Here is a 26,051-nt window from a genome sequence, read left to right as displayed (position 1 = left end):
AAGAAGAAATGCTCTGGACAAAGTTGTCATTCTTGTATCTGACCATAAACCTAGGGACATGGTTCTTGCGCATGACACTCACGATGGTGAACAATTGTGCCAAGTAACATCAAAATCCCTCCATGCACGAAGCAATGCTCTTTACAAAGTTGTCATTCTTGTATCTGACCTTTGATCTCTAAGAGTGACCTTGACCTTAGACCTAGGGACCTAGTTCTTGGGCACGTTATTATCTCATGATGGTGAACAATTGTGCCAAGTTACATTAAAATCCCTCCATGCATGAAGAAATGCTCTGGACAGTCATTCTTGAATTTGGCTTTTGACCTTTTAAGTGTGACCATGACCTTAGACCTAGGGACCTGGTTCTTGCGCATAACACTCCGTCTCATAATGGAGAACAATTGTGCCAAGTTACATCAAAATCTTTCCATGCATGAAGAAATGCTCGGGACAGTCATTCTTGAATTTTACTTTTGACCTCCAAGTTTGACCTTGACCTTAGACCTAGGGACCTGGTTCTTGCACATGACACTCTGTCTCATGATGATGAACATTTGTGCCAAGTTACATCAAAATACCTCGAAGAAATGCTCTGGACAAAGTTTGTGGAAGCTGCCCGCCTGCCCTCAGGCTAGACAGGCCTATAAAAATAAAAGCTTCCAATTTATACATAGCTGCTAACAAACAATCAGATGGCAGGAAACATAGATAACTCTGAACTAAATCTTACCTTTTCCTGCAGGTAATAAGAAATTGAGAAAAATACAAGATAAAGGAGTTTAGCTTTATTAAATAAGATGAAATAAAACAAATCAAAATATCTGCTTAAAGTTTTAGAATTAGATCCTAAAACCAACATTTGTAAGGAGTCTGTTACAAGAGTTCAGTGTTTGTTCTGAGAACAATTTAAAATATTCACTGTATTTTTTACTCTGTTACAAGTTTAACCAATTAAAATGAAATACATTTCAGAAACACTTCTGCTCTCTAGAAGAGAATCCAAATGAAATGTATATACTCCAGAAGATTTGTTTGTTTCTTTGATTTGGGTTTAACGCCGTTTTTAAACAGTATTTCAGTCATGTACGGCGGGCAGTTAACCTAACCATGTGTTCCTGGATTCTGTACCAGTACAAACCTGTTCTCCGCAAGTAACTGCCAACTTCCCCACATGAATCAGAGGTGGAGGACTAATGATATCAGACACAATGTTGTTTATCAAATAGTCACGGAGAATATACACCCCGCCCGAGGATCGAACTCGCGACCGCGAGATCCGTAGACCAACGCTCTTACCTATTGAGCTAAGCGGGCGGGCATATACTCCAGAAGAGAATCCAAATGAAATGTATATATTCCAGAAGAGAATCCAAATGAAATGTATATACTCCAGAAGAGAATCCAAATGAAATGTATATAAGTTTGAAATCTTAAATTTTTTCACATTTTTTTCCTGTACACAATCACTGACTCCAATGTCAAAGGTATTCTGTGTACAGAATAAAACCTGAAACTTTGTTGTCCATCACCAAAGCATCCTATTATCATGTTTATAATTCAACTAGTATAAACATTCAATCAGCAACCAGTGATTTCCAAATTTTCGATTCACTTATTGGTTTATAATGTCAGGTAACATAGTACCTATTAAGTCAATCCATTAAGAAGATCATTTAGTTGGCAAATATGGATTGTGCTAATTGTTCCTGTAGTTTTCCTTCTTAAAGTATTAATTAAGAAATAATTTATAGCAAAACAGTGCTTTATCACTATTCATACACGATGGGCGGTTATATGCTGGGCGTAATAATTTCACGAGGGCGCAGCCCGAGTGAAATTATTTTGGACGACGTATAACCGCCCGAGTGTATAAATAGTGATAAAGCACTGTTTTGCTATAAATTATTTCGATTCTAATATGTTCTTTATTGTAAAATTTATATCAAATATGATTGAACTGTTTCTTCGCGCAAGCATGGCGCCAATAGTAGGTATTTGTTAAAACACACCAGGACCGGAAACGGTAATACGTCTTGCGACAGAATTCTGTTCAAGCGAAAATTATTGCGAATTATTCAGCAAAGAGAATAACTAATTCAGTATGTGTATAAATTAATCAAAACATTTGTGCAATGTGACATTTCGTTAAAAACATTTTATTAAGTAAAATATTTCATGAAATTTGAAAGCGCTATTTCTTGATGCGTACATGGCGCTAAATATCACGTTGATGTGACGTCAACATAACATTGTTGTGATGAATGATGATTAAAGCATTGTTAGCCATATCAGAATAGGTTATAGATCACCAATTGACCTTATAATAAATTACATTCTTGCTTTCACTTCTCAGTGCTTTGTTACTGCAAAACTTAAAACTGATTTATAACCTATAGTGAAAATGATATTAATTTATAGCTACCTGCTCAGTTTGGCTGAAAAACTTGAAATTCTTACTGACATCATTTAATGTAAAATGCATTCCTGGTAGAAATAACATAATCTGGTGAAAACTGGTACTACATATTTGAACAATGTATTTCAAAAGCATACTACTTTTATTTCTTTGGAATGCTTGCAGACATGGGGTCGACTGTTAAAAAAAGCAATTGATTAATTTACTGATTATTTGGGGTTTTTTTGTACTATTATGGTATACCTACTGGTAGTAAAATTTACATGTAAATAATTTCATACTAAATATAAAGTTTAATAAATTAGAGGCTTCTGTTTTTACCAAAAATAAAATTGCTTTAAAACCCCATACATGTACACTGTTTTATTATTTCAAACAGCATAATAAATAAAATACTATGATCCTTCCTGTCTTACACTGAAATTTCGATATTCAATGTTTTAAATTAATGGAGAAATCTTTAAATATCATTTCATTATCTACTTTCTAAGCCCATTGAATTATCTTACCCCTGTCCCTTGATTCAACTCATATCCATTCGTCAAAAGGCATAAAAGCCAAGAAACAATGATAGACTATAAAATAATAAATGTAATAATATGCAAATGATGGCAAAAAAATGTTGCTAAATTATTTTCATTGCAAAGAGCTGCGTAACATAAAAGAATAGTCTGAAGAAAAGCATCCCATATGCCTAATTGCAAGAAAGCTTAAAATATATTTCATTTTTAAAATAATAACAATAACAATTATATATACATGTAAAAGTATGCATATTTTTCACTTTTCTCCTTCACAGTATAGAAGATAATTACAAAAATTTGACATATCTGGGCAGCAGATTTTATTTCATTTTAATGTAGCTGTTATCATTTTCAGATCAAATTTAGCACGAGGTATGTAATATTTTATATTTTTTCTTAAAATTTCAATTCGAGTAGTGATTTTTTCTAGCTGTCATGTAAAAGAAAACAGTGATATAAGAGTCAAAAGTTGCGATCCAACTTAAGAGGTATCATAATTCAAGAAACACTATAACGTTCACCTAGAACCTTAATTAATACAAACTTCGAAGTGTTCAATTATCTTTAAGATTTCCTAGTTCTGTTTATATAATGTAACCTTTGTAAACATTTCTGGGAAGACCTAATTTGTTTCTTGTAAACTGACTGTTTATAATCTGGATGTACAGATGGATCAGAGACACTTAGATTTCTTATGAAATATTTCATGAATAAAACCTGCTAGCCTGATAGATACACTTTAATAATGACAGTTTGTTCCAAATCACTATTTCATCAGTCTGCACTCATTTGCAATAAAGCATTTATCGTAGAGTCTTTATTTCCACTATTTGCAACAAAAACAGATCGAATGATGTCATCATCCATATTTGGAAACATGTCCTTGACCTGTTTGAAATCTTCCTCTGTGAAGCCCGGCTGTCTCTGCTGCACTGCCATTTGTTGCTGAGGTGGGTACACTATAAAAACAAGAGGACCATGATGGTCCTGAATCGCTCACCTCTTCCCACATGACCCAGTTTTGAGTATGACGTCGTTTTTTCTATTATTTGACATAGTGACCTAGTTTTTGAGCTCATGTGACCCAGTTTTGAACTTGACCTAGATATTATCAAGATAAAAATTCTGACCAATTTTCATGAAGATCCATTGAAAAATATGGTCTCTAGAGATGTCACAAGGTTTTTATATTATTTGACCTATTGACCTAGTTCTCGAAAGTACGTGACCCTGTTTTGAACTTTACCTAGATATCATCAAGGTGAACATTCTCACTAATTTCATGAAGATCTCATGAAAAATATGGCCTCTAGAGAGGTCACAAGGTTTTTCTATTTTTATACCTACTGGCCTAGTTTTTGACCACACGTGACCCAGTTTCAAAACTGACCTAGATATCATCAAGGTTAACATTCAGATCAATTTTCATGAAGATCCATTGAAAAATATGGCCTCTAGAGAAGTCAAAAGATTTTAATAATTTTAGACCTACTGACCTAGTTTTTGACCGCAGTTGACCCAGCTTCAAACTTGACCTAGATATCATCAAGATGAACATTCAGACCAACTTTCATACAGATCCCATGAAAAGTATGGCCTTTAGAGAGGTCACAAGGTATTTTTATTATTTGACCTACTGACCTAGTTTTTAAGGCACGTGACTCAGTTTCAAATCTGACCAAGATATCATCAAGGTGAACATTCTGACCAATTTTTATGGAGATCCATTCAAAAGTATGGCCTCTAGAGAGGTAACAAGGTTTCTCTATTTTTAGACCTACTGACCTAGTTTTTGACCGCACATGACCTTGTTTCAAACTTGATCTAGATATCATCAAGATGAACATTCAGACCAATTTTCATACAGATCCCATGAAAAATATGGCCTTTAGAGAGGTCACAAGGTTTTTCTATTATTTGACCTACTGACCTAGTTTTTGAAGGCATGTGACCCACTTTCGAACTTGACCTAGAAATCATCAAGATAAACATTCAGACCAACTTTCATACAGATCCCATAAAAAATATGGCCTCTAGAGAGGTCACAAGGTTTTTCTATTATTTGACCTACTGACCTAGTTTTTGATTGCACATGACCCACTTTCAAACTTGACCTAGATATCATCAAGGTGAACATTCTGACCAATTTTCATTAAGATCTCATGAAATATATGGCCTCTAGAGAGGTCACAAGGTTTTTCTATTTTTAGACCTACTGACCTAGTTTTTGACCGCACGTGACCCAGTTTCGTACTTGACCTAGATATCATCAAGACGAACATTCAGACCAACTTTCATACAGATCCCATGAAAAATATGGCCTTTAGAGAGGTCACAAGGTTTTTCTATTATTTGACCTACTGACCTAGTTTTTGATGGCACGTGACCCAGTTTCGAACTTGACCTAGATATCATCAAGGTGAACGTTCTGACCAATTTACATGAAGATCTTATGAAATATATGGCCTCTAGAGAGGTCACAAGGTTTTTCTATTTTTAGACCTATGACCTAGTTTTTGAAGGCACGTGACCCAGTTTCGAACTTGAACTAGATATCATCAAGGTGAATATTCTGACCAATTTTCATGAAGATCTTGTGAAATATTTGGCCTCTAGAGAGGTCACAAGGTTTTTCTATTTTTAGACCTACTGACCTAGTTTTTGAAGGCACGTGACCAAGTTTCGAACTTGACCTAGATTTCATCAAGATGAACATTCTGACCAACTTTCATAAAGATCCCATGAAAAATGTGACCTCTAGAGTGGTCACAAGCAAAAGTTTACGGACGCACGCACGCATGGACAAACGGACGGACGACGGACACCGCGCGATCACAAAAGCTCACCTTGTCACTTTGTGACAGGTGAGCTAAAAACAAAGCCAGAAACATTACTATTACCCTGTTCAATTATACCCACTTTCAATTTTTGCTAGACCTATGTGAGGTGCTCAGGAAGTTTTTACAGTCCTGTCATTTCTTTTCAGAACTTTACCCTGCTAAATTTCTAAAATGGACTGGTCCATCATTCAATTTGGGCAGTACCACTTATTATTCAAAGGGGTGTTCACTGAAAATTTACTGACTGAATAGCGAACAGTGAAGACAATGATCAGCCTGCAGGCTGATCTTGGTCTGCATTGGTCAGAAAGGCAGAATCACTTGCCAAGAGCAGGCTAACAGTTTGCAAAAATGATGTTAAATTTTTATATAATTATCACCGTGAAATAATTAATATTCATGGGAAGCTTATATTTGTGGTGGCAACAATCCATGAAATTATATCAACACAAATCAAAAGCACCTCCAGTGGGTGTTAATGCTCAACTGTTATTGCTTGACATTACACAATATGCCAGAAAAGAAAGACGGTTTTTGGCCCTTTTAATCATCTTCTTGGATAAACAAGTATATACAATTTCAAAGCTTGTATCTCTTACAGTTTTCAAGAAAAAGTGTGCCTAACAACACCAAAGCCAACGGAACTTCAATTAAAACAAAAATCTGATGAGCTAAATACACTCATTTTAATCTTATCTTTAGAATAAAAATAGACAATTTTTATGTCCTAACAAAACAGCCCATTTGGATGAAACCACCACGTTATCTTACTGACAATGAAATAAACTGATTTTACAGGTATAAGTCTTACCAACGCCTGGCATCACAACTCCTGGGTAGGGCTGTACTTGTGGGAAGACCATAGGTGTCTGCATCACAGCCGGCGGCAGATTTTCTACTGGCTGAATAAATCATGTATAATATTATCATGCAAGTACATATACAACGCTTTTACACAGAAATATCTTGTACTTTCTACATTTGAATTGATCTGTAATGTAAAATTTGAAATTACAACAAGCGGGCCATGATGGCCTTAGCTCACCTGAGTTACTCTGCTATCTTGAACAGTTTTGGGAGATGGTTACATAAGGAAAATGTCTATGAAATTATTTTGAAATAGCGCCAGTGTTTTGAGACAAGAATATTTCAGAAGTTCCTACTAGATAAATGTAGGCAGGTAATGGGTGTGTATGTTTGTTTGTGTTTTGTGAGGGGAGGTGTGGTAAGAAGTTCAGGGAATGACGACATAGGATACTAGGAGACAATATCAATTATTTTCCACTAAATACATATTACCGTATAAGCACTTTTTTCTGCGGAAACTTTATTTCTGCGTTTTCTGCGGAAGACAGTAAGACCGCAGATTTAAAATCCGCAGAAAATTTTGTACTGACATGCCGTGATAAGACAATACAAGCCACCATTAAAATCCGGTCAAGTATAAGTCGATGTCCGATAGCGTTATCGGCTTTTGTCCCACATGTAGGCGAAGATTAAAATTATGCAGTAATGGTAATATACATACATTACATAACCGTTTTATTATTGTTTTGCTGTTGAATAAACCATAATAAAAAAACATCGAATTTGTTTTGATTTTCATTCACTATTGAGCAGTCAGCTGTCATTTTCAATTTTCTTAAATTATGTGACAAAAACAATCCATTCTATCCTTTGTGTCTATTGTTAACCGATCCGTCTGGTGTTTACCGTTATCGTATGGGACTTGAAAAAGGCGTGATTAACAAAAAGTATCATACCATTATAATGCATAGATGAGAATGTTTGCAAAATATAGATTCGGGCATTTTTTGTGTGTGTCTGTTTGGCATGACCGTAGTTATAAAATGACTTTCTCCTTGCGTTTAGCACTCAACATTATGTGATGATGACGATGTTACATCAGTATCCGTCAACTTGTATTTTCAAACCGGAAACTAACATAACTGTCAAAATAACAACAAAATACGTAACTGTCTATTTGAAATTAATTAAACAACCGGTGACACCGCAGAAATAAGGTATGCAGAAATAAATACCATCTCATTATAGAAAAAATCGCAGAATATTGTGCCCGCAGAAATAAGTACTTACAGGGAAAAGTGACCACACACCCTGTCGGACATGGGTTTTTTTACGAAAGAGAATAATTTTTACAATCTTCGTAAAATGTCACCCAAGAACATTTGTGCAAAATTATTTTAAAATTAGGCCTGCTGTTTCTGAAAAGAAGATCTTTAAAGTTTCCAATATATACATATAGGGAAAAATGACCACGCCCTCTGGTGGCCATGTTTTTTGACTAATCAGAATAATTTTAACAATCTTGATAGATTGTCACAAAAGGACCATTTGTGTGAAATTAATTTAAAATTGGGCCATCAGTTTCATACAAGAAGATTTTTAAAGTTTCCACTACATGTATATACATATTGGGAAAAGCGACCACACCCTGGGGCAACCATGTTTTTTGACAAATTGGAATATTTTTTTTACAATTTTGGTAGACCTTCCCACAATTTGTGTGGAATTATTTCAAAACTAGTAGATGCTTTTGTAGAAAAGCGTATGTCTCCCCCAATGCATAGTCATATAAGCAGGAAGTCAATAGGGGACAGGAGCAAAAGTATAAGCAACACTGGTGGCTGGATGCAATAGGAATCATCTATTTGGCATGTCCAATCATTCCACAAAGTTTCAACATTCTGGGCTAGGTGGTTCTCAAGTTATGAATTGGAAACTGTTTTCCATGTTCAAGCCCCTGTGACCTTGACCTTTGATCGGGTGACCCCAAAATCAGTAGGGGTCATCTACTCTGCATGTCCAATCATCCTATGAAGTTTCAAAATTCTGGGTCAAGTAGTTCTCAAGTTACTGACCGGAAAGGTTTTTCCATGTTCAGGCCCCTGTGACCTTGACCTTTGTTAGAGTGATCCCAAAATCAATAGGTGTCATCTACTATGCATATCTAATCATCCTATGAAGTTTCAACATTCTGAATCAAGTGGTTCTCAAGTTATTGATCGGAAATGGTTTTCCATGATCAGACCCCTGTGACCTTGACCTTTAACGGAGTGACCCCAAAGTCACTAGGAGTCATAAAAAGTTTAAAGTTTCTTGTTTAACGTGGGTAGTCGACGAAAGTCCCCACCTGGAATGGATGGAACAACTTATTTCCAGTCGGGCCCACGGCAGGTGTCATATTTACCTCCCCAGCATCCAGTCTAGGCCGATATTGCTGGAAACAGTACCAATTTAAGCATATCACCCAGCACTGAACACTAGTCGGGATATCAGACGCGACCGGGAATCAAATCCGAACCGCTGGCATTGTAGTCCAACCTGCTAACCACTGCGCCATCTACTCTGCATGACCAATCATCCTATGAAGTTTCAATATTCTGGGTCAAGTGGTTCACAAGTTATTGATCAGAAATGGTTTTCCATGTTCAGGCCCCTGTGACCTTGACCTTTAACGGAGTGACCCCAAAATCAATAGCGGTCATCTACTCTGCATGATCAATCATCCTTTGAATTTTTAACATTCTAGGTCAAGTGGTTCTCAAGTTATTGATCGGAAACGGTTTTCCATGTTCAGGCCCCTGTGACCTTGACCTTTAATGGAGTGACCCCAAAATCAATAGGGGTCATCTACTTTTCAACATTCTGGGTCAAGTCCTTCTCAAGTTATTGATCGGAAATGGTTTCCCATGTTCAAGCCCCTGTGACCTTGATCTTCAACGGAGTGATCCCAAAATCAATAGCGGTCATCTACTCTGCATGATCAATCATCCTATTAAGTTTCAACATTCTGGGTCAAGTGATTCTCCAGTTATTAATCGGAAATGGTTTTCCATGTTCAGGCCCCTGTGACCTTGACCTTTGATGAAGTGAACCCAAAAACAATAGGGGTCGTCTCCTCCATAAGCCCTGCCACCCTATGAAGTTTGAAGGTTCTAGGTCAAAAGGTTCTCAAGTTATTGATCGGAAATGAAGTGTGACGTACGGACGGTCGGACAGGGCAAAAACAAAATGTCTCCATAATCATGCAGCCCTTTGTGCAACTGTTTGGATAACTTAGAAAGAAGACCACCCAAGAAACATCCAGGCCAACTTTCATTAACTTCCACCTTTGGTTTCAGAGGAGATGACGTCTGAAAACAAGAGATCACAGAGTGATCTTGGCGCCCACCAATGTGCCATTTTTGAGTGTTCCAAATTTCAAGACTTACTGACTAGCTCAAGGTCAAATTTCATTTCCGTACACAACAGTGTGCATGTGGTCCAAATTCGAAAGCTGTGGCTTGAGAAATGTGAAAGTAGGTCACTAGATCAATTTCAAGGACGAAATGTGAAAGTAGGTCACTAGGTCAAAATCAAGGTCAAATTACACTTCAGAACACAAATTTATGCATGTGGTCCAAATTTAAAGCCTGTACCTTTAAAAATGTGAAAGTAGGTCACTAGGTCAATGTCAAGGTCAAAGTTTGTTTCGGTACACAATCATATGCATGTGGTCTAAATTTGAAGCCTGTAGCTACAGAAATGTGAAAGTAGGCCACTAGGTCAATCTTAAGGTCAAAGTTCATTTCGGTACACAAAACTATGCAAGTGGTCCAAATTTGAAGGCTGTAGCTTGAGAAATGTGAAAGTAGGTCACTAGGTCAAAATCAAGGTCAAATTTCATTTCGGAACACAGAACTATGCATGTGTTCCAAATTTGAAGCCTGTACCTTCAAAAATGTGAAAGTAGGTCACTAGGTCAATGTAAAGGTCAAAGTTTGTTTTGGTACACAAAACTATGCATGTGGTCCAAATTTGAAGGCTGTAGCTTGAGGAATGTGAAAGTAGGTCAGTAGGTCAAAATCAAGGTCAAATTCCATTTCAGAACACAAAACTATGCATGTGGTCCAAATTTGAAGCCTGTACCTTCAAAAATGTGAAAGTAGGTCACTAGGTCAATGTCAAGGTCAAAGTTTGTTTCAGTGCACAAAACTATGCATGTGGTCCAAATTTGAAGGCAGTAGCTACAGAAATGTGAATGTAGGTCACTAGGTCAAAATCAAGGTCAACTCATGTCAAGGTTCATCTTGCCACTCAAAACCATACATGTGGTCCAAATTTGAATGTTGTAGGTTACTGACAAGATTTTAAAATCTTTTCCCTATATAAGTCTATATGAACCATGTGACCCCCCAGGGCGGGGCCATATTTGATCCTAGGGGGATAATTTGAACAGACTTGGTAGAGAACCACTAGATGATGCTACATTACAAATGCCAAAGCCCTAGGCTTTGTGGTTTGGACTAGAAGATTTTCAAAGTTTTTCCCTATGTAAGTCTATGTAAACCATGTGACCCCTGGGGCGGGGCCATATTTGACCCTAGGGGGATAATTTGAACAAATTTAGTAGAAGACCACTAGATGATGTCATATACAAAATATCAAAGCCCTAGGCCCTGTGGTTTTGAACAAGAGGTTCTTCAAAGTTTTTCCCTATATAAGTCTATATAAACCATGTGACCCCAGGGGCGGGGCCATATTAGACCCCAAGGAAATAATTTGAATCATCTTGGTAGAGGACCACAAGATGATGCTTCATACCAAATATCAAAGCCCTAGGCTCTGTGGTTTTGGACAAGAAGATTTTCAAAGTTTTTCCCTATATAAATCTATGTAAATTATAGAAATAAACAAAGGGCCATAACTCACTAAAAAATTGTTGAACCAGTCTGATTTTCAGGGGGACACAACTAGGGTACCAATACATCATTCTGACAAAGTTTGGTTAAAATCCCCCCGGTAGTTTCTGAGGAGATGCGATAACGAGAAATTGTTAACGGACAGAAGGACGGACGGACGGACGGACTGACGGACGGACGGACGGACGGAAGGACGACGGACCACGGACGCAGAGTGATTTGAATAGCCCACCATCTGATGATGGTGGGCTAAAAAAGTGTGAATGGACGGTGGACAGACAGATGCCAAACAGTGAGTGACCACAATAACTCACCCGGAGCACATTGTGCTCAATGAGCTAAAAAACGACTTACACATTATCAGTAAAGAAAATACATTTGTATAATTTCTCAGTTTTCATATTATGTATTTTGAATTCATATTTCTGCACTTAATATCAGTGAAAATTTAACCACCATGAACATGACTCAATCTACAATAGCTAGACAGGCGATTCAAGGTAAACGAAAGAAACAAATAAGAAAATATCTTGAACACTGTATGTCATTCAATGTACCTTTTGGTGCACAATTCCTTACATCAGATTAAGTACTGCAAACTTTGAAAAATTAAATACTAAACTTACTGTAAAAGTTATGACAAGATTTAATGTTCCTTCTTTCTCGTCACCTTGTTTACCGCTGAGTGGGAACCATTCATCAACTGTCTCCCCATTCAGAGCTGCGTGTGGTATGTTGACATATGCCCATGCTACACGGTCATCAGCAGTGAAAGATTTCTGAAATACATATGAATTTTTTGGTCGGAAGTTGTTTCAGACATGACTTTATTTAACAACAATTACTTAACTATCTATGTTTGGTGTGAACTTACCTGTACATTTGTTCTCTACAAGTACCTGACAACTTACCTACACGAAACAGAGATGATGGGTAAATGGTGATAGTCCATGCATGTAGTTCTACCAATTTGTCTATCTGAACCGTAAGACAAGAGCTGTCGGATGACAGCGTGCTCGACTATTCGAAAAATTGATTGAAGAATGGGGTCAAAATATTACCATAGATTTTCAGAAAAAATAAAAAATTGATTAAACACAAAAATATTCCTGTACTTGTGAATTTTGATTTAATCAAATAGTCTTGCACTAAATGGCAATGTGTGACCATGATGGCAAATATGTTATGTTATATGTTAGGCAAAATATGGACTTCTATGAAAAATTTAACAAATTTCCAAGTCCAAAAAGGGCCATAATTCAGTCAAAATAGTTGACAGAGTTATGTACTCTCGCCTACAGATGGATATCATATTGATAAACCAGTGTTAAAAGTTTCAAAGCCACAGTTCAAATAGTTTTGACAGAACGCTGACTTGAAAGAAAACCTGAACAAATTTCAAAGTTCAAAAAGGGCCATAATTCAGCCAAAATAGTTGTCAGAGTTATGTACTCTTGCCTACAGATGGAAATCATGATGATAAACAAGTGTTTAAAGTTTAAAAGCCATATGTCAAATAATTTTGACAAAACATGGACATGTACGAAAACAGAACCAATTTCCAAATCCAAAAAGGGCCATAATTCAGCCAAAATAGATGACAGAGTTATGTACTCTTGTCTACTGATAGAGACTATTATAATGAAAAAGTTATAAAAGTTTCAAAGCCATATGTCAAACACTTTACACAAAATATGAACTGGTACGAAAAATTTAACCATGATTTCTATGTCAAAAGGGGCCATAATTCAGCCAAAATCCTTGATGAAGTTATGTACTCTTGCCTATAACTGAACATGGTAATGGTTTACAAGTGTTGAAAGTTTCAAAGCTTTATCTCAAAAGACTTTGTCAAAATGTGGACTGGTACAAAAAATTTAACCAAGATTTCTAAGTCAAAAAGGGGCCATAACTCAGCCAAAATCCTAGATGGAGTTACGTACTCTTGCCTATAACTGGACATGGTGATGGTAAACAAGTGTTGAAAGTTTCAAAGCTTTATTTCGAAAGACTTTGTCAAAATATGAACTGGTACGAAAAACTTAACCAAGATTTCTAAGTCAAAAGGGGCCATAATTCAGTCAAAATGCTTGACAGAGTTATGTACTCTTGCCTACAACTGGACATGGTGATGGTAAACAAGTCTTGAAAGTTTCAAAGCTTTATCTCAAAAGACTTTGTCAAAAAGTGGACTGGTACGAAAAACTTAACCAGGGTGTGACGCTGACGCCGTGGTGAGTAGGATAGCTCTACTTATTCTTCGAATAGTCGAGCTAAAAAACTAGAAATGTGTCCATAGTACACAGATGCCTTTGCTGTGTGATGTTGGGAATTGTGTTGTAATGGCATTTTGACAACAGAACATTGTAAACTGAAGTTATGGACTGGAAAAGAAATCTGACCATACAAATCTATTTCATCTTTAAACAAATATACACTATGTCTTGTTATGGTGAAAGTTTGTAATTAATTATATGAACACCCTTCTTTGCATATAAAAATTAATATTTGACATCTACCAGTAAGTGATCTTGCCCTTTGAATTTGGGGTCCAAGTCTTGCTCTTGACACGTTATATTATCATGGTGATGTTTGTCCCAAGTTATTTGAATATCTTTCCATGTGTATAACAATACAAAACTTGCAGTCAGAACAAGAAAAGTTAAGTAAAATTATTGACTGCTAACTGCGACTTTGACTTTTGAGCTGGGAGACTAGATCATAAAATCAACACATCATCTTGTAATGCTGGACAGATGTGCCAAGTTGATTCAGTATACACCTATTCATACAAAAGTTATAGACCAGACATGTAAAATGATGTATTTTTTTTTTAATTCTTAGCGTGACCTTGACCTTAACGGATGTGCAGGCTGATCATGATCTACACTGGTCGTAAAGGCAGAATCAATCGTGTCCAGCATGATAAGTGTTAACCTCTTAGTGTGACCTTGACCTCTGAGCTGGGGACATACAATTTGTCATATTATAGTGGTTACTTGTGCCAAGTTATTTCAAAATCAGACAATGCACAACAAAGTTATAAGGCCAGACTGCACCTCCAAATACCTAGCCAGTACTGGTTTTCTGAAAGTGATTAAAAATAGTATTACACTTTCTTCACAAATCAAGCTAATTTAACTCGATACCAATTACGCAAAGACAGATGTCAGAGATCTTCCTCCACCAGCATTGCAGAAGTGGCATTATTACTTTGGATAATCTACAATACTCCAAAATAGCAAACACGTCAAAAGTCAAGCAACCTACCTCATCAAAAATTTCGACATACATATTTTCAACACCACTGGGAAGATAACTGAAATTTAACAAAAGGAAAACAAAGTTGAACAAAGTTCTGAATATAAATATTATTCATTCCACATTACTTAAAATGTAGGTCCAAGTTGCCTCCCTTGCAGACTGATATAATAGTACCATAGACAGTTGATAGGGCAGACATTTGAAAGATATGTCGTCGCCGCAAGGGCATAGGATCAGCACAATGCTGTTGTCATATGTGTTATAAATATATAGGAAGGACTGATGCGAAGAAGAAGCCACCTTTGTGATGTGTTTAAGAAACATCACAGAATATAACCCTATAAACAAGAGCTGTCTGTAAGACAGCCAATGCTTGACTATTCTAATCATTGTCCCAGAAGCAGGAAAATGCTACCCTTAATGTTAAAATATCTATAGAGTTTCAATCCAGTATCTGCATTAGTTTTGGAGATAGTAACTTGCATGCAAAACTTTAACAAGAAGTTTTATGTTCAAAAGTTATGGACATAATTTGACCAAAATGCATGTCAGAGTTATGGGACTTGATGCTATAAGCTAGTTTTATAACTCCGAAGGCACATGTGAAGTTTCATGAATAGTCAAGCTAAAACCAGTTGAGGGGCAAAAATGTATTCAGGTAAGCCAGTCATGGTTTCATTGATATATCCACATAATCCCTAGTTTTTCTGCTTTGGACCCTTCACCCTTGATCTGCTTGTCCCTTGTTTTATCAAGAGCACCGCCTTGCGAGTGCAGACGCTCATCTGATTTTTTTGCCTCTGTATAATAGAAATATTGTCATACCGATGATTATCTATGTCCAAAAGGGCCCATTATTCTTGCAAAAAAAAGCAATGTAGAGTTACGGTACCTGCTGTGCAGAGTCAACTTTTAATGGCGAATAACTGTTCAAGTTTTAAAGCAATAGCTTTGACCGTTAAGGAGAAAAGTTTACCTAAACGCAAAACTTAACCAAGAAATCTGATATTTTCTAAGTCCAAAAGGGGCTAATTCTTGCAAAATCTAGATGGGGTTTTGTTTCTTGCTGTACAGAGTCAGCTTTTGATGGTAAACAAGTGTTTCAAGTTTTAAAGCAATAGCATTGGTAGTTTAGGAGAAATTTGACCTAAACATAAAACTTAACCAAGAAATCTGATATTTTCTAAGTCCAAAAGAGGCCATAATTCTTGCAAAAAACAGGATGGAGTTATGTTTCTTGCTGTACAGAGTCAGCTATTGATAGTGAACAAGTGTTGCAAGTTTTAAAGCAATAGCTTTGACAGTTTAGGAGAAAAGCTGACCTAAACATTAAACTTAACCAGGCAACGCCGACGCCGATGCCAATGCCAACGACGATCAAGTGATGACAATAACTCATTTTTTTTTTTTCAAAAAATCAGATGAGCTAATAAAATACCAAAAATTCTCTATTTAATAAAACTGGTCCAACTTGATTTCATCAATTTTACAATAATTAATTATCTATATACTCATTATTAGGAACTATTTGTTTGTTTGAGATTAAGACCAAGATATCTTTAACCAAGTGACCGGCAGATGATATATTAATATGTCCATGACTGCTGCAGCCAAGATCTTGTTTTCACCACTGAAAGATATTTTGATCTTTAAGCGTGAAAAAATAAACCCATTTTCCTTATATTTCATGTTTGTACATCACCTTTTACCAAAAATATGGTTCACGTAACCTGCTAAATACTACGAAATGAACACTTATATTAATATATTCAATAAATCATTAAAACACGCAATAAATGGACATCTTACCACTGCACATCCTTGCACCATTGTGGATTTTTGCCACCATTGTAGGCTGTCGGTGTCTCGAATACAGTATGGCCCACTCTAATCCTACAGTATGGATCCATACGGGTGAGACCATAGTTTTTTATAAGTTTTGCCTGGTGTAAAGAAACAAAACATATCTTTAATAGCAGTTAATTCACTTTGATTTTCATCCCTTCATTATCAGCTATATTTCTACGGGTAATAAAATAACTTTGTTTTGCTTTGGGGCTGCCTCCTTTCACCAAATGTATAAAAAGCCCTCCGTATTTAGACATTGAACTTAAAGATAAAATGAAATTATGTACCTAAAATTGAAAGCATAACTACAAAGGACAATGATCATGATATTACAAATTACACCTACAACTTGCTTTGTTTGTGGAAGTGGCACCTGGGTTTGCAACAGGTTAAAAGAGAGAATAACATATGACAACAATAACACTCCTACAGGCAAATAGACACCATGTCACATCTGAATGTAAAGAAGTATTCATGCACAGCTAAACTCTGAGATAACCCACATGGTAACTCCACAGGAAACTATGGTGTGGAATTAACATGTACAATTAAAGATCACCTGAATGGTATCCACACAAAATTTCGGTATGGACAAACATGTACAATTTTAGTTCACCTGAAGGGTATCTACATAAAATTATGGTAATACTACGGACAAAATCTGAAGGGAATCCACAGCCATTACAGTATGGACAAACCTGTACAATCTCAGATCTACAGCCCACAGAATATCTACAGGGTTTAGTTATGGTATAAACAAGAGGACCATGATGGTCCTGAATCGCTCACGTCTTTCCACATAACCCAGTTTTGAGTATGACATTGTTTTTTCTATTATTTGACATAGTGACCCAGTTTTTGAGCTCATGTGACCCAGTTTTGAACCTGACCTAGATATTATCAAGATAAAAATTCTGACCAATTTTCATGAAGATCCATTGAAAAATATGGTCTCTAGAGAGGTCACAAGGTTTTCTATTATTTGACCTATTGACCTAGTTTTCATAGGTACGTGATCCTGTTTTGAATTTAACCTAGATATCATCAAGGTGAACATTCTCACTAATTTTTATGAAGATCTCATGAAAAATATGGCCTCTAGAGAGGTCACAAGGTTTTTCTATTTTTATACCTACTGGCCTAGTTTTTGACCACACATGACCCAGTTTCGAAACTGACCTAGATATCAGCAAGGTGAACATTCAGATCAATTTTCATGAAGATCCATTGAAAAATATGGCCTCTAGAGAGGTCAAAAGATTTTTCTAATTTTAGACCTACTGACCTAGTTTTTGACCGCAGCTGACCCTGTTTCAAACTTGACCTAGATATCATCAAGATCAACATTCAGGCCAACTTTCATACAGATCCCATGAAAAGTATGGCCTCTAGAGAGGTCACAAGGTTTTTTTATCATTTGACCTACTGACCTAGTTTTTCATGGCACGTGACCCAGTTTCAAACTTGACCTAGATATCATCAAGGTGAACATTCTGACCAATTTTCATGAAGATCCATTCAAGGGTATGGCCTCTAGAGAGGTCACAAGGTTTTTCTATTTCAAGACCTACTGACCTAAATTTTGATCGCAGTTGACCCAGTTTCAAACTTGACCTAGATATCATCAAGATAAACATTCAGACCAACTTTCATACAGGTCCCATGAAAAATATGGCCTCTAGAGAGGTCACAACGTTTTTTCATTATTTGACCTACTGACCTATTTTTTGATGACACGTGACCCACTTTCGAACTTGACCTAGATATCATCACAATGAACATTCTGACCAATTTTTATGGAGATCCATTCACAAGTATGGCCTCAAGAGAGGCCACAAGGTTTTTCTATTTTTAAACCTACTGACCTAGTTTTTGACCACACATGACCCTGTTTCGAACTTGACCTAGATATCATCAAGATGAACATTCAGACCAACTTTCATACAGATCCCATGAAAAATATGGCCTTTAGAGAGGTCACAAAGTTTGTTTTTTTATTTGACCTACTGACCTAGTTTTTGAAGGCACGTGATTCAGTTTCGAACTTGACCTAGATATCCTCAATATGAATATTCAGACCAACTTTCATACAGATCCCATGAAAAATATGGCCTCTAGAGAGGTCACAAGGTTTTTCTATTATTTGACCTACTGACCTAGTTTTTGATGGCATGTGACCCACTTTCAAACTTGACCTAGATATCATCAAGGTGAACAATGATTCTGACCAATTTTCATGAAGATCTCATGAAATATATGGCCTCTAGAGAGGTCACAAGGTTTTTCTATTTTTAGACCTACTGACCTAGTTTTTGACCACATGTGACCCAGTTTCGAACTTGACCTAGATATCATCAAGATGAACATTCAGACAAACTTTCATACAGATCCCATGAAAAATATGGCCTCTAGAGAGGTCACAAGGTTTTTCTATTATTTGACCTATTGAACTAGTTTTTGAAGGCACATGACCCAGTTTCAAACTTGACCTAGATATCATCAAGGTGAACGTTCTGACCAATTTTCATGAAGATCTTGTGAAATATATGGCCTCCAGAGAGGTCACAAGGTTTTTCTATTTTTAGACCTACTGACCTAGTTTTTGATGGCACGTGACCCAGTTTCAAACTTGACCTAGATATCATCAAGGTGAACATTCCGACCAATTTTCATGAAGATCTTATGAAATATATGGCCTCTAGACAGGTCACAAGGTTTTTCTATTTTTAGACCTACTGACCTAGTTTTTGATGGCACGTGACCCAGTTTCAAACTTGACCTAGATATCATCAAGATGAACATTCTGACCAATTTTCATAAAGATCCCACGAAAAATGTGACCTCTAGAGTGGTCATAAGCAAAAGTTTACGGACGGACGCACGCACGCACGGACGACGGACGCTGCATGATCACAAAAGCTCACCTTGTCATTATGTGACAGGTGAGCTAAAAAGAACTTAGAGTATTTGTAGTAAATTAAAGTATGAACAAACCTACATAGTTAAACACTGATGTTAATTCTTCCTTTTATATTTGCAAGATTTAGTTACGGTGTAGACAAACCTGAAAACCAATAGGGTATTTGAAGGAAATTAAAGGACAAACCTGTACAACACTGATGTTAATTCTTCCTTTTATATTTGCAGGCATTGAATAATAGCCCGCTTGTTGCTGAGCCTGGAGAATCTGTGCAACTCTTTCATCAGCCATACATTGTTGCTGCTGGGGTGTTCCATTAACTCGGAGAAAATCACTCGGCAATTCGCCTACCATCACCTGTAAAACAAAATAAGAAAACATTCAGAAAGAATAACAATGGAGAAAATGTCGTTTTAATTTTCACTGAGCATGAGTCAGACATAATGGCTTCTTATTAAAGTTTTAGTGAACAACATACTTGGACTCAGTTTATTTCATTCTTGGGACAATGGAGTTCATTTAATCTGTTTTATAAACAAGAGGGCCATGATGGCCCTAGATTGTTCACCTGAGTTTTAGGGCTTAAACAAGCTAGGGAGTGTGCAACTTTGGAAGACCATAATATTCTCCAGGTGTCGAAAGGTCCAAAGGCAGTAGAAGTGGAGTGCATAAATAAGTGTGATAGAATTTGATGACAAAGCCACATTTAAAATGTCTTTGTTTGCTGTCTCCCGACCCACCTTTTAAAGTTGGGTAGGAGATTTTACTTTTACCATTAAATATATGATCGTTCCTTACAGAATATTTCTTCTGTTAAAATAAGACAAACTTACTGTATATGTTGTATAAAAGGATGAAATTAAATAATACAATTTAAACATTCTTTAAGTACTTATAAATATTATTTTGCTTACTTGAAATATATGCGGCACTTGTCATATCGCAACTTAAAAAAACATTTGACCAGCATTATCCAATAAAAACTTTCGGGGCGCAGCATTTTAAGTGGGTAGATAGCAAGACAGCAAACAAACATATTTTTAATTTTGGCCCAAACAGTTAAAACACTACTGGTATATGGGTCTTTGGTCTTTAAAATTGGGTGGATAAATACACACAGACCACTTGAGCATGGAGATGGTGTTTTGGAGGTCTCTTTATAATGGTTATCTGTAAAGGTACTTCTATTTTTAGCTCTAGCAGCTCCTAGAATTGACCAGGTGCCCCCACTTGAACAAATTCGGGAGCACACCTTACAATGATGCTACATGAAGATCCATCAAGCAATTCATGTGAAGAAGTTGTTTAAAGGTATATCTATATTAAGCTATAGTGGCCCTTAAAAGAGGCCAAGCATTTGAACAAAGTTGGGAGAGGAACTAACAATGCTACTGACAAAGCCTGATGGAGATCCATCAAGCAGTTTTTGAAAAAAATCATTTAATGGTATTTCTATTTTTAGCTCTAGAGGCCCCTATAAAGGCCTGGTATCCTCATTTGTTTTAATTTTAAAGCAGACGTTACAATGATGTTACAGACCAAGTTAATGAAGATCCATCAAGCTGTTCATTTTAAAGGTATTTTTATTTTTAGTACAAGCAGATGTAATTGAATGTAATTGGGAGAGGACTGTACAATTACGCTGCAGACCAAGCCTGATAAAAGATCCACCAGTGGTTCATAAGAAGAAGTCATTTAAAGGTATTTCCATTTTAAGCTCTAGTGGCCCCTAAAAGCTCTCTCATTTTAACAAATTTTAAAGAGGACTTTATAATGATGCTACAGATCAAGTTTGATGAAGATCCATCAAGGGGTTCATGAAAAGTTGTTTTCAGGTTTTTTTTATTTTAACTCTAGCAGCCCCTAAAATTAATTTTTTGCCACAATGCCACACAATGATAGAGCGCAGGTTTTCAGTTAATTCATCATTGTGTTTATTTCATCTGATATTGTTTAGGGTTGAAAATTCAAATACTTCCTAGAAATACTAATCATTTTGTTTACATGTTTAGGTTATTGTTGATATTTACTACTCCAGTAAATTTCGTAATGGCGGAATGTTTTATCCATAGAACTTTTGGACTTAGAAGTATAAAGTATTTAAACATTTGGCGTGGGACAAAATTGTTTAAGAAGGCTGATGTATTTATACCTGGATTGATTCTCAGAATAGTTCATCTTGTAAATAAACCTGTGTGTCTTAAAAACTGCCGACTTTCTTAATCTATGCAAACTACAAAGAGGTGTGTGGTGTTACAACCTGAATATGGGAATTCTTTATTTAATTTGGGGAGAAAAACAAATCCATTACCAGTACTTGGGCAAATCCGATTAATCACCTTAAACATTTAAAACGTGTTCTCATCCCAGTAAGTGTCCAATTATACTTCTTAAAACAGTAGTGACTTTTTATTAAGTAATAAACATGCATTGGAGTAATTGATTTAAATTTGAACATGACAAAATAAAGCATGACAAAACATTTTTTGTGTGATATGTAGTTATTTTGATGTGTTGTTTTATTGGGCATACAGCATTTCCTACTTCTATTGCTTTCAATTTCAGATAACAGCTGAGAGGCCAGGGATAGTATTAAATGACTATTATGCTTCACGCAACTGCTAATTCTTTTCCAAAAATCATGCCCTAACTTCATAAAATTATTCCATGTTACTTAATTTAATAAAACAGATAATACTGTATCACAGTAACAATAATATTTTTGGGCGACAATAAATTTTGTGGAGCTGAAAAATTGTACTTTCGCTTTAAAAAATTGCCAAACCTTTTAATTTCTATAAAGATATATATTGGTTTTTCTACAATAGGTCTACGGATGTTGATAGAATAAAAAATGCCTGAAAATGAGCCTTAAAGCCCCAACGTTTACTACCCTGGCAGTAAGTTTTGTAGGAGGAGCCTATCAAATAACAACGCTACTCTAGGTTGTCTGTTAGCTAAAAATAGCTCACTTTAAATGATTCACAGGCAAATGTAAACAATGGTCAATTGTAGAAGAAATTTGAACTAGTTTGCATGTTTTGATGGTAAAAAACTATTATTATCCATATTGTGCATCCATATCAGTATCAGTCCTATGAAAAATTGAGTCAAGACTAGCATTCCTGATTTTTAATCTTGTTTATGTAAATTTAACAATGAAACTCAAAATCAAACATTCATTTACTAAAATTCTGTCATTGCTGGCTGGTCCATTAATTGAGATAACCTAGCAATAAATGTAGAAATAATAAACTTAAGTCTGAGATGCAGAACAATACACACAAATTAGTAAGTGCTGCTGTGATAAGGACTAATAAAAATGATAAGCTATTTGAAATTATATTTATCACTGTATGTCTGTAATTAGTAGTTCCCTATTTCTTTAAAACATTTTTTATGATATGACATATAAAAATATAACTGTAAAAATGACTATGATATTCTATTTGGGTTAAAAATTCAAAATTACTTTCTGGAGAAGTTTTGCAATGCACTCTAGCTAGGTGTTAATTCCATTGATACATATGAAGCCTTCTGACGTAAAATTAGCCACGTGGGAATTGTTTACATTCTCTGTTCCTCTAGGGTTCATGACCTCATTAGCTCCTCCCGGCAAATTCAAATTTTTGGCAGTTAGGTTTAAATAATTTTTTGAAACTATACTTCAACATTTTGTTTTAAAAAATAAAAACACCAATTGAGAAAGAATATTTCAATGTGTATTTATGCAATTTTTCATAACTTTTTATTCAGTGGTTTATTAAAAATTTTGAAAAAGGGCTCTCTGATGTGAAACATGCATAATTTATATAAAAACCTGCCCCGGCACCATCTTGTGGCTTTTATATGGCAGTTGGGGGTTTAATTAAATGCAGTAACCATAATGCATATGCGCAGTGTCAAAATTAGCCGTAGTCTAATAGCCTGTGGCTACTACCGTTTTTTCCTGTGATTAAAAACAAGAGGGCCAAGATGGCCCTAGGTCGCTCACCTGAGAAACACACCATAACAGTGTAAACATGTTTGACCTAGTGATTTCATGGAAACAAATATTCCGGCTTGGACCAAAAATGTGGTCTCTTGAGTTTAAACAAGTATTTTCTTACATATGACCTAGTGTCCTAGTTTTTTACCCCAGATGACCCATATTCAAACTTGACTTAGATTTTAACAAGGCAATCATTCTGACCAAATTTCATGAAGATCAATTGAAAAAATACAGTTTCTATCGAATACACAAGGTTTTTCTTTCATTTGACCTAGTGACATACTTTTTGACGCCAGATGACCCATATTCAAACTCGACCTAGATTTCATCAAGGCAATTATTCTGACCAAATTTCATGAAGACCAATTCAAAAATACAGTCTCTATCGCATACACAAGGTTTTTCTTTTATTTGACCTAGTTTTTGACCTCAGATGACCCATATTCAAACTCGACCTAGATTTCATCAAGGCAATCATTCTGACCAATTCATGAAAATCAGTTGAAAAATACAGCCTCTATCGCATACTTAAGGTTTTTCTTTGAATTGACCTAGTGACCTAGTTTTTTTACCCCAGATGACCCATTTTCGAATTTGGCCTAGATTTCATCAAGGTAATCATTCTGACAAAATTTCATGAAGATCAGTTGAAAAATACAGCCTCTATCGCATACACAAGGTTTTTCTTTGATTTGACCTAGTGACCTACTTTTTGCCCCCAGATGACCCATATTCAAATTCGACCTAGATTTCGTCAAGGTTATCATTCTGACCAAAATTCATGAAGATCAATTGAAAAATACAGCCTCTATCGCATACACAAGGTTTTTCTTTGATTTGACATAGTGTCCTAGTTTTTGATCCCAGATGACCCATTTTCGAATTTGGCCTAGACTTTATCAAGGTAATCATTCTGACAAAGTTTCATGAAGATCAGTTAAAAAATACAGCCTCTATCGCATACACAAGCTAAATGTTGACAGACAGACGAAAGACAGTCAAAGGACGCCTGACTCCATCGAGCGATCACAAAAACTCACTTGTGCATTGCTAATTAAACGCGTATAGCATTGTCATTTCATAATGATCTCCATTAATCAACACTTATTGTTCAAAAAAATGGTTAATCAACAATTTCTTTATAAAATGTTGTTTTTTGCACTCGCACATGTTGACAATCATATGCAAAGTCTCAAAGAGAATAGCATGCATTTTCTCTACAATCCCTTCCCCTTATTAGTATCTATCTGTGTCAGATTTTTTTTATCTCTTCAGTATTTCATAAGCTTGCTTTGAACCGGGGCTCTAATTGGCTGAATACAACCACCTCTGGTGCAACAGATAGTTTGATTCGCTTTCACACTTAGGCTCTCGTGAAAATCTCACAAGTACCTTAAGTAGGCGGAGCTTAAATTATGACATCTTGCAAATTGTCCAAGTAGCGGTAAATAGCAAATGCGGATCCTAAAAAATCGGGCGACTTGAACTTCGCTTTGAGGTTAGATTTTGTCTGGCAGACTCAGACTCATGGAGCGATGTGTCCGATGATGGGGACTCCAACGATGATATGGTCTGCCATTTATAGACTTCTTTCTCTGTACAGCCGATAATAAGTAGTTTGAAAACATGGCAAACATCGGTAAAACAAAATGTTTTATGGTGCAAAAATTAGATATTTAATGTAGTCAAAATAATTTGATGTTCAGATTGTTTTATATTTGTGACTAGCAATCTAAACGCCAAAACTTTGAAAGACCAAAATAATGGAGGATAAATCACAGTACACGGTCGTGTAAAGTTATTGGTTTTATCACTTGCGCATACAGCATACAATTACACGGTAAACGGTATGTTTAAATCACCAGAAAATTTGTAGTTTTGGATATTATATGATAATTTTTACATAAATCAATGAGGAACTGAATCCCATTTTGATACATGTAAGTTTTATTTGAATTAATGACCAATTCAATTGTGAAATAATCGGCATTTAAACCTATCACGTGTAAAGCGTCGGCAGCAATGAAATTTCATTGGAAATGGGTCTTTCGAGTGTTTGACAAGAGTGGGGATATTGCCCATATGAAAAAATTGTCTCAATAAATTGTATGCACCATGGTGTTGGGCTTGGAAAATGAAAATTTCCTATCTGGTAGCCCGAACAGGTTAGTGGATTCAAATCTAAATTTCATACACTGTATGCTGAAAAGTCAATCAACAGTGTTATTTCTCTACTGACATCAAATAAGCCATCTAATTTAGCTGAAGCCTGAACGGTCTAGCTCTAAAAATTATCTAATATCTTCCGACATTTTTCACAGCTGGAGGCTGGCCTAAACTTGTAAATTAAACAAAAACAGCTTCAACTGAGACATTTCTTACATGGCTTCTCCTGTCACTAGATCCTGTATTGTTTGTACCGGCTGTCTCTGACATCTTTATGGTTTAAACAACGCAAATATCTCCGTCGTCTTTTGTTTACCAAAAATATCAATTTCAACAGTTCTTCTTCCTGGAAGGGAGGTTACTCTAAATTGACT

General features: G+C 36.0%; 1 protein-coding gene across 1 annotated transcript; it reads right to left on the bottom strand.

The window, feature by feature from the left end:
* Window positions 1-773: 773 nt before the first annotated feature.
* On the bottom strand, window positions 774-26,051 carry LOC123552400 (toll-interacting protein B-like). Its single transcript, XM_045342050.2, has 7 exons — window positions 25,894-26,051; window positions 19,707-19,877; window positions 16,562-16,695; window positions 14,759-14,807; window positions 12,115-12,267; window positions 6,595-6,685; window positions 774-3,902 (listed from the first exon to the last, which is right to left on the bottom strand). The coding sequence occupies exons 1-7, from the start codon at window positions 25,945-25,947 to the stop codon at window positions 3,718-3,720; spliced, it is 837 nt and encodes a 278-aa protein (XP_045197985.1). The 5' UTR covers window positions 25,948-26,051; the 3' UTR covers window positions 774-3,717.

Source organism: Mercenaria mercenaria, chromosome 4 (assembly GCF_021730395.1).
Source record: "Mercenaria mercenaria strain notata chromosome 4, MADL_Memer_1, whole genome shotgun sequence".
In the NCBI taxonomy this organism is placed as follows: Eukaryota; Metazoa; Mollusca; class Bivalvia; order Venerida; family Veneridae; genus Mercenaria; species Mercenaria mercenaria.
Note: the sequence above shows the minus strand (reverse complement) of the source record. Positions and strands in the feature narration are given on the sequence as shown.

Coding starts and splice junctions, on each gene's coding strand:
- LOC123552400 (XM_045342050.2), bottom strand. CDS start 25,947: ATGTCAGAGACAGCCGGTACAAACAATACAGGATCTAGTGACAGGAGA. Junction 16,696..19,706: donor TTAACATCAGTGTTGTACAG/GTTTGTCCTTTA, acceptor TCTTTACACCAG/GCAAAACTTATAAAAAACTA. Junction 6,686..12,114: donor ATCTTGTCATAACTTTTACA/GTAAGTTTAGTA, acceptor TGATTTATTCAG/CCAGTAGAAAATCTGCCGCC.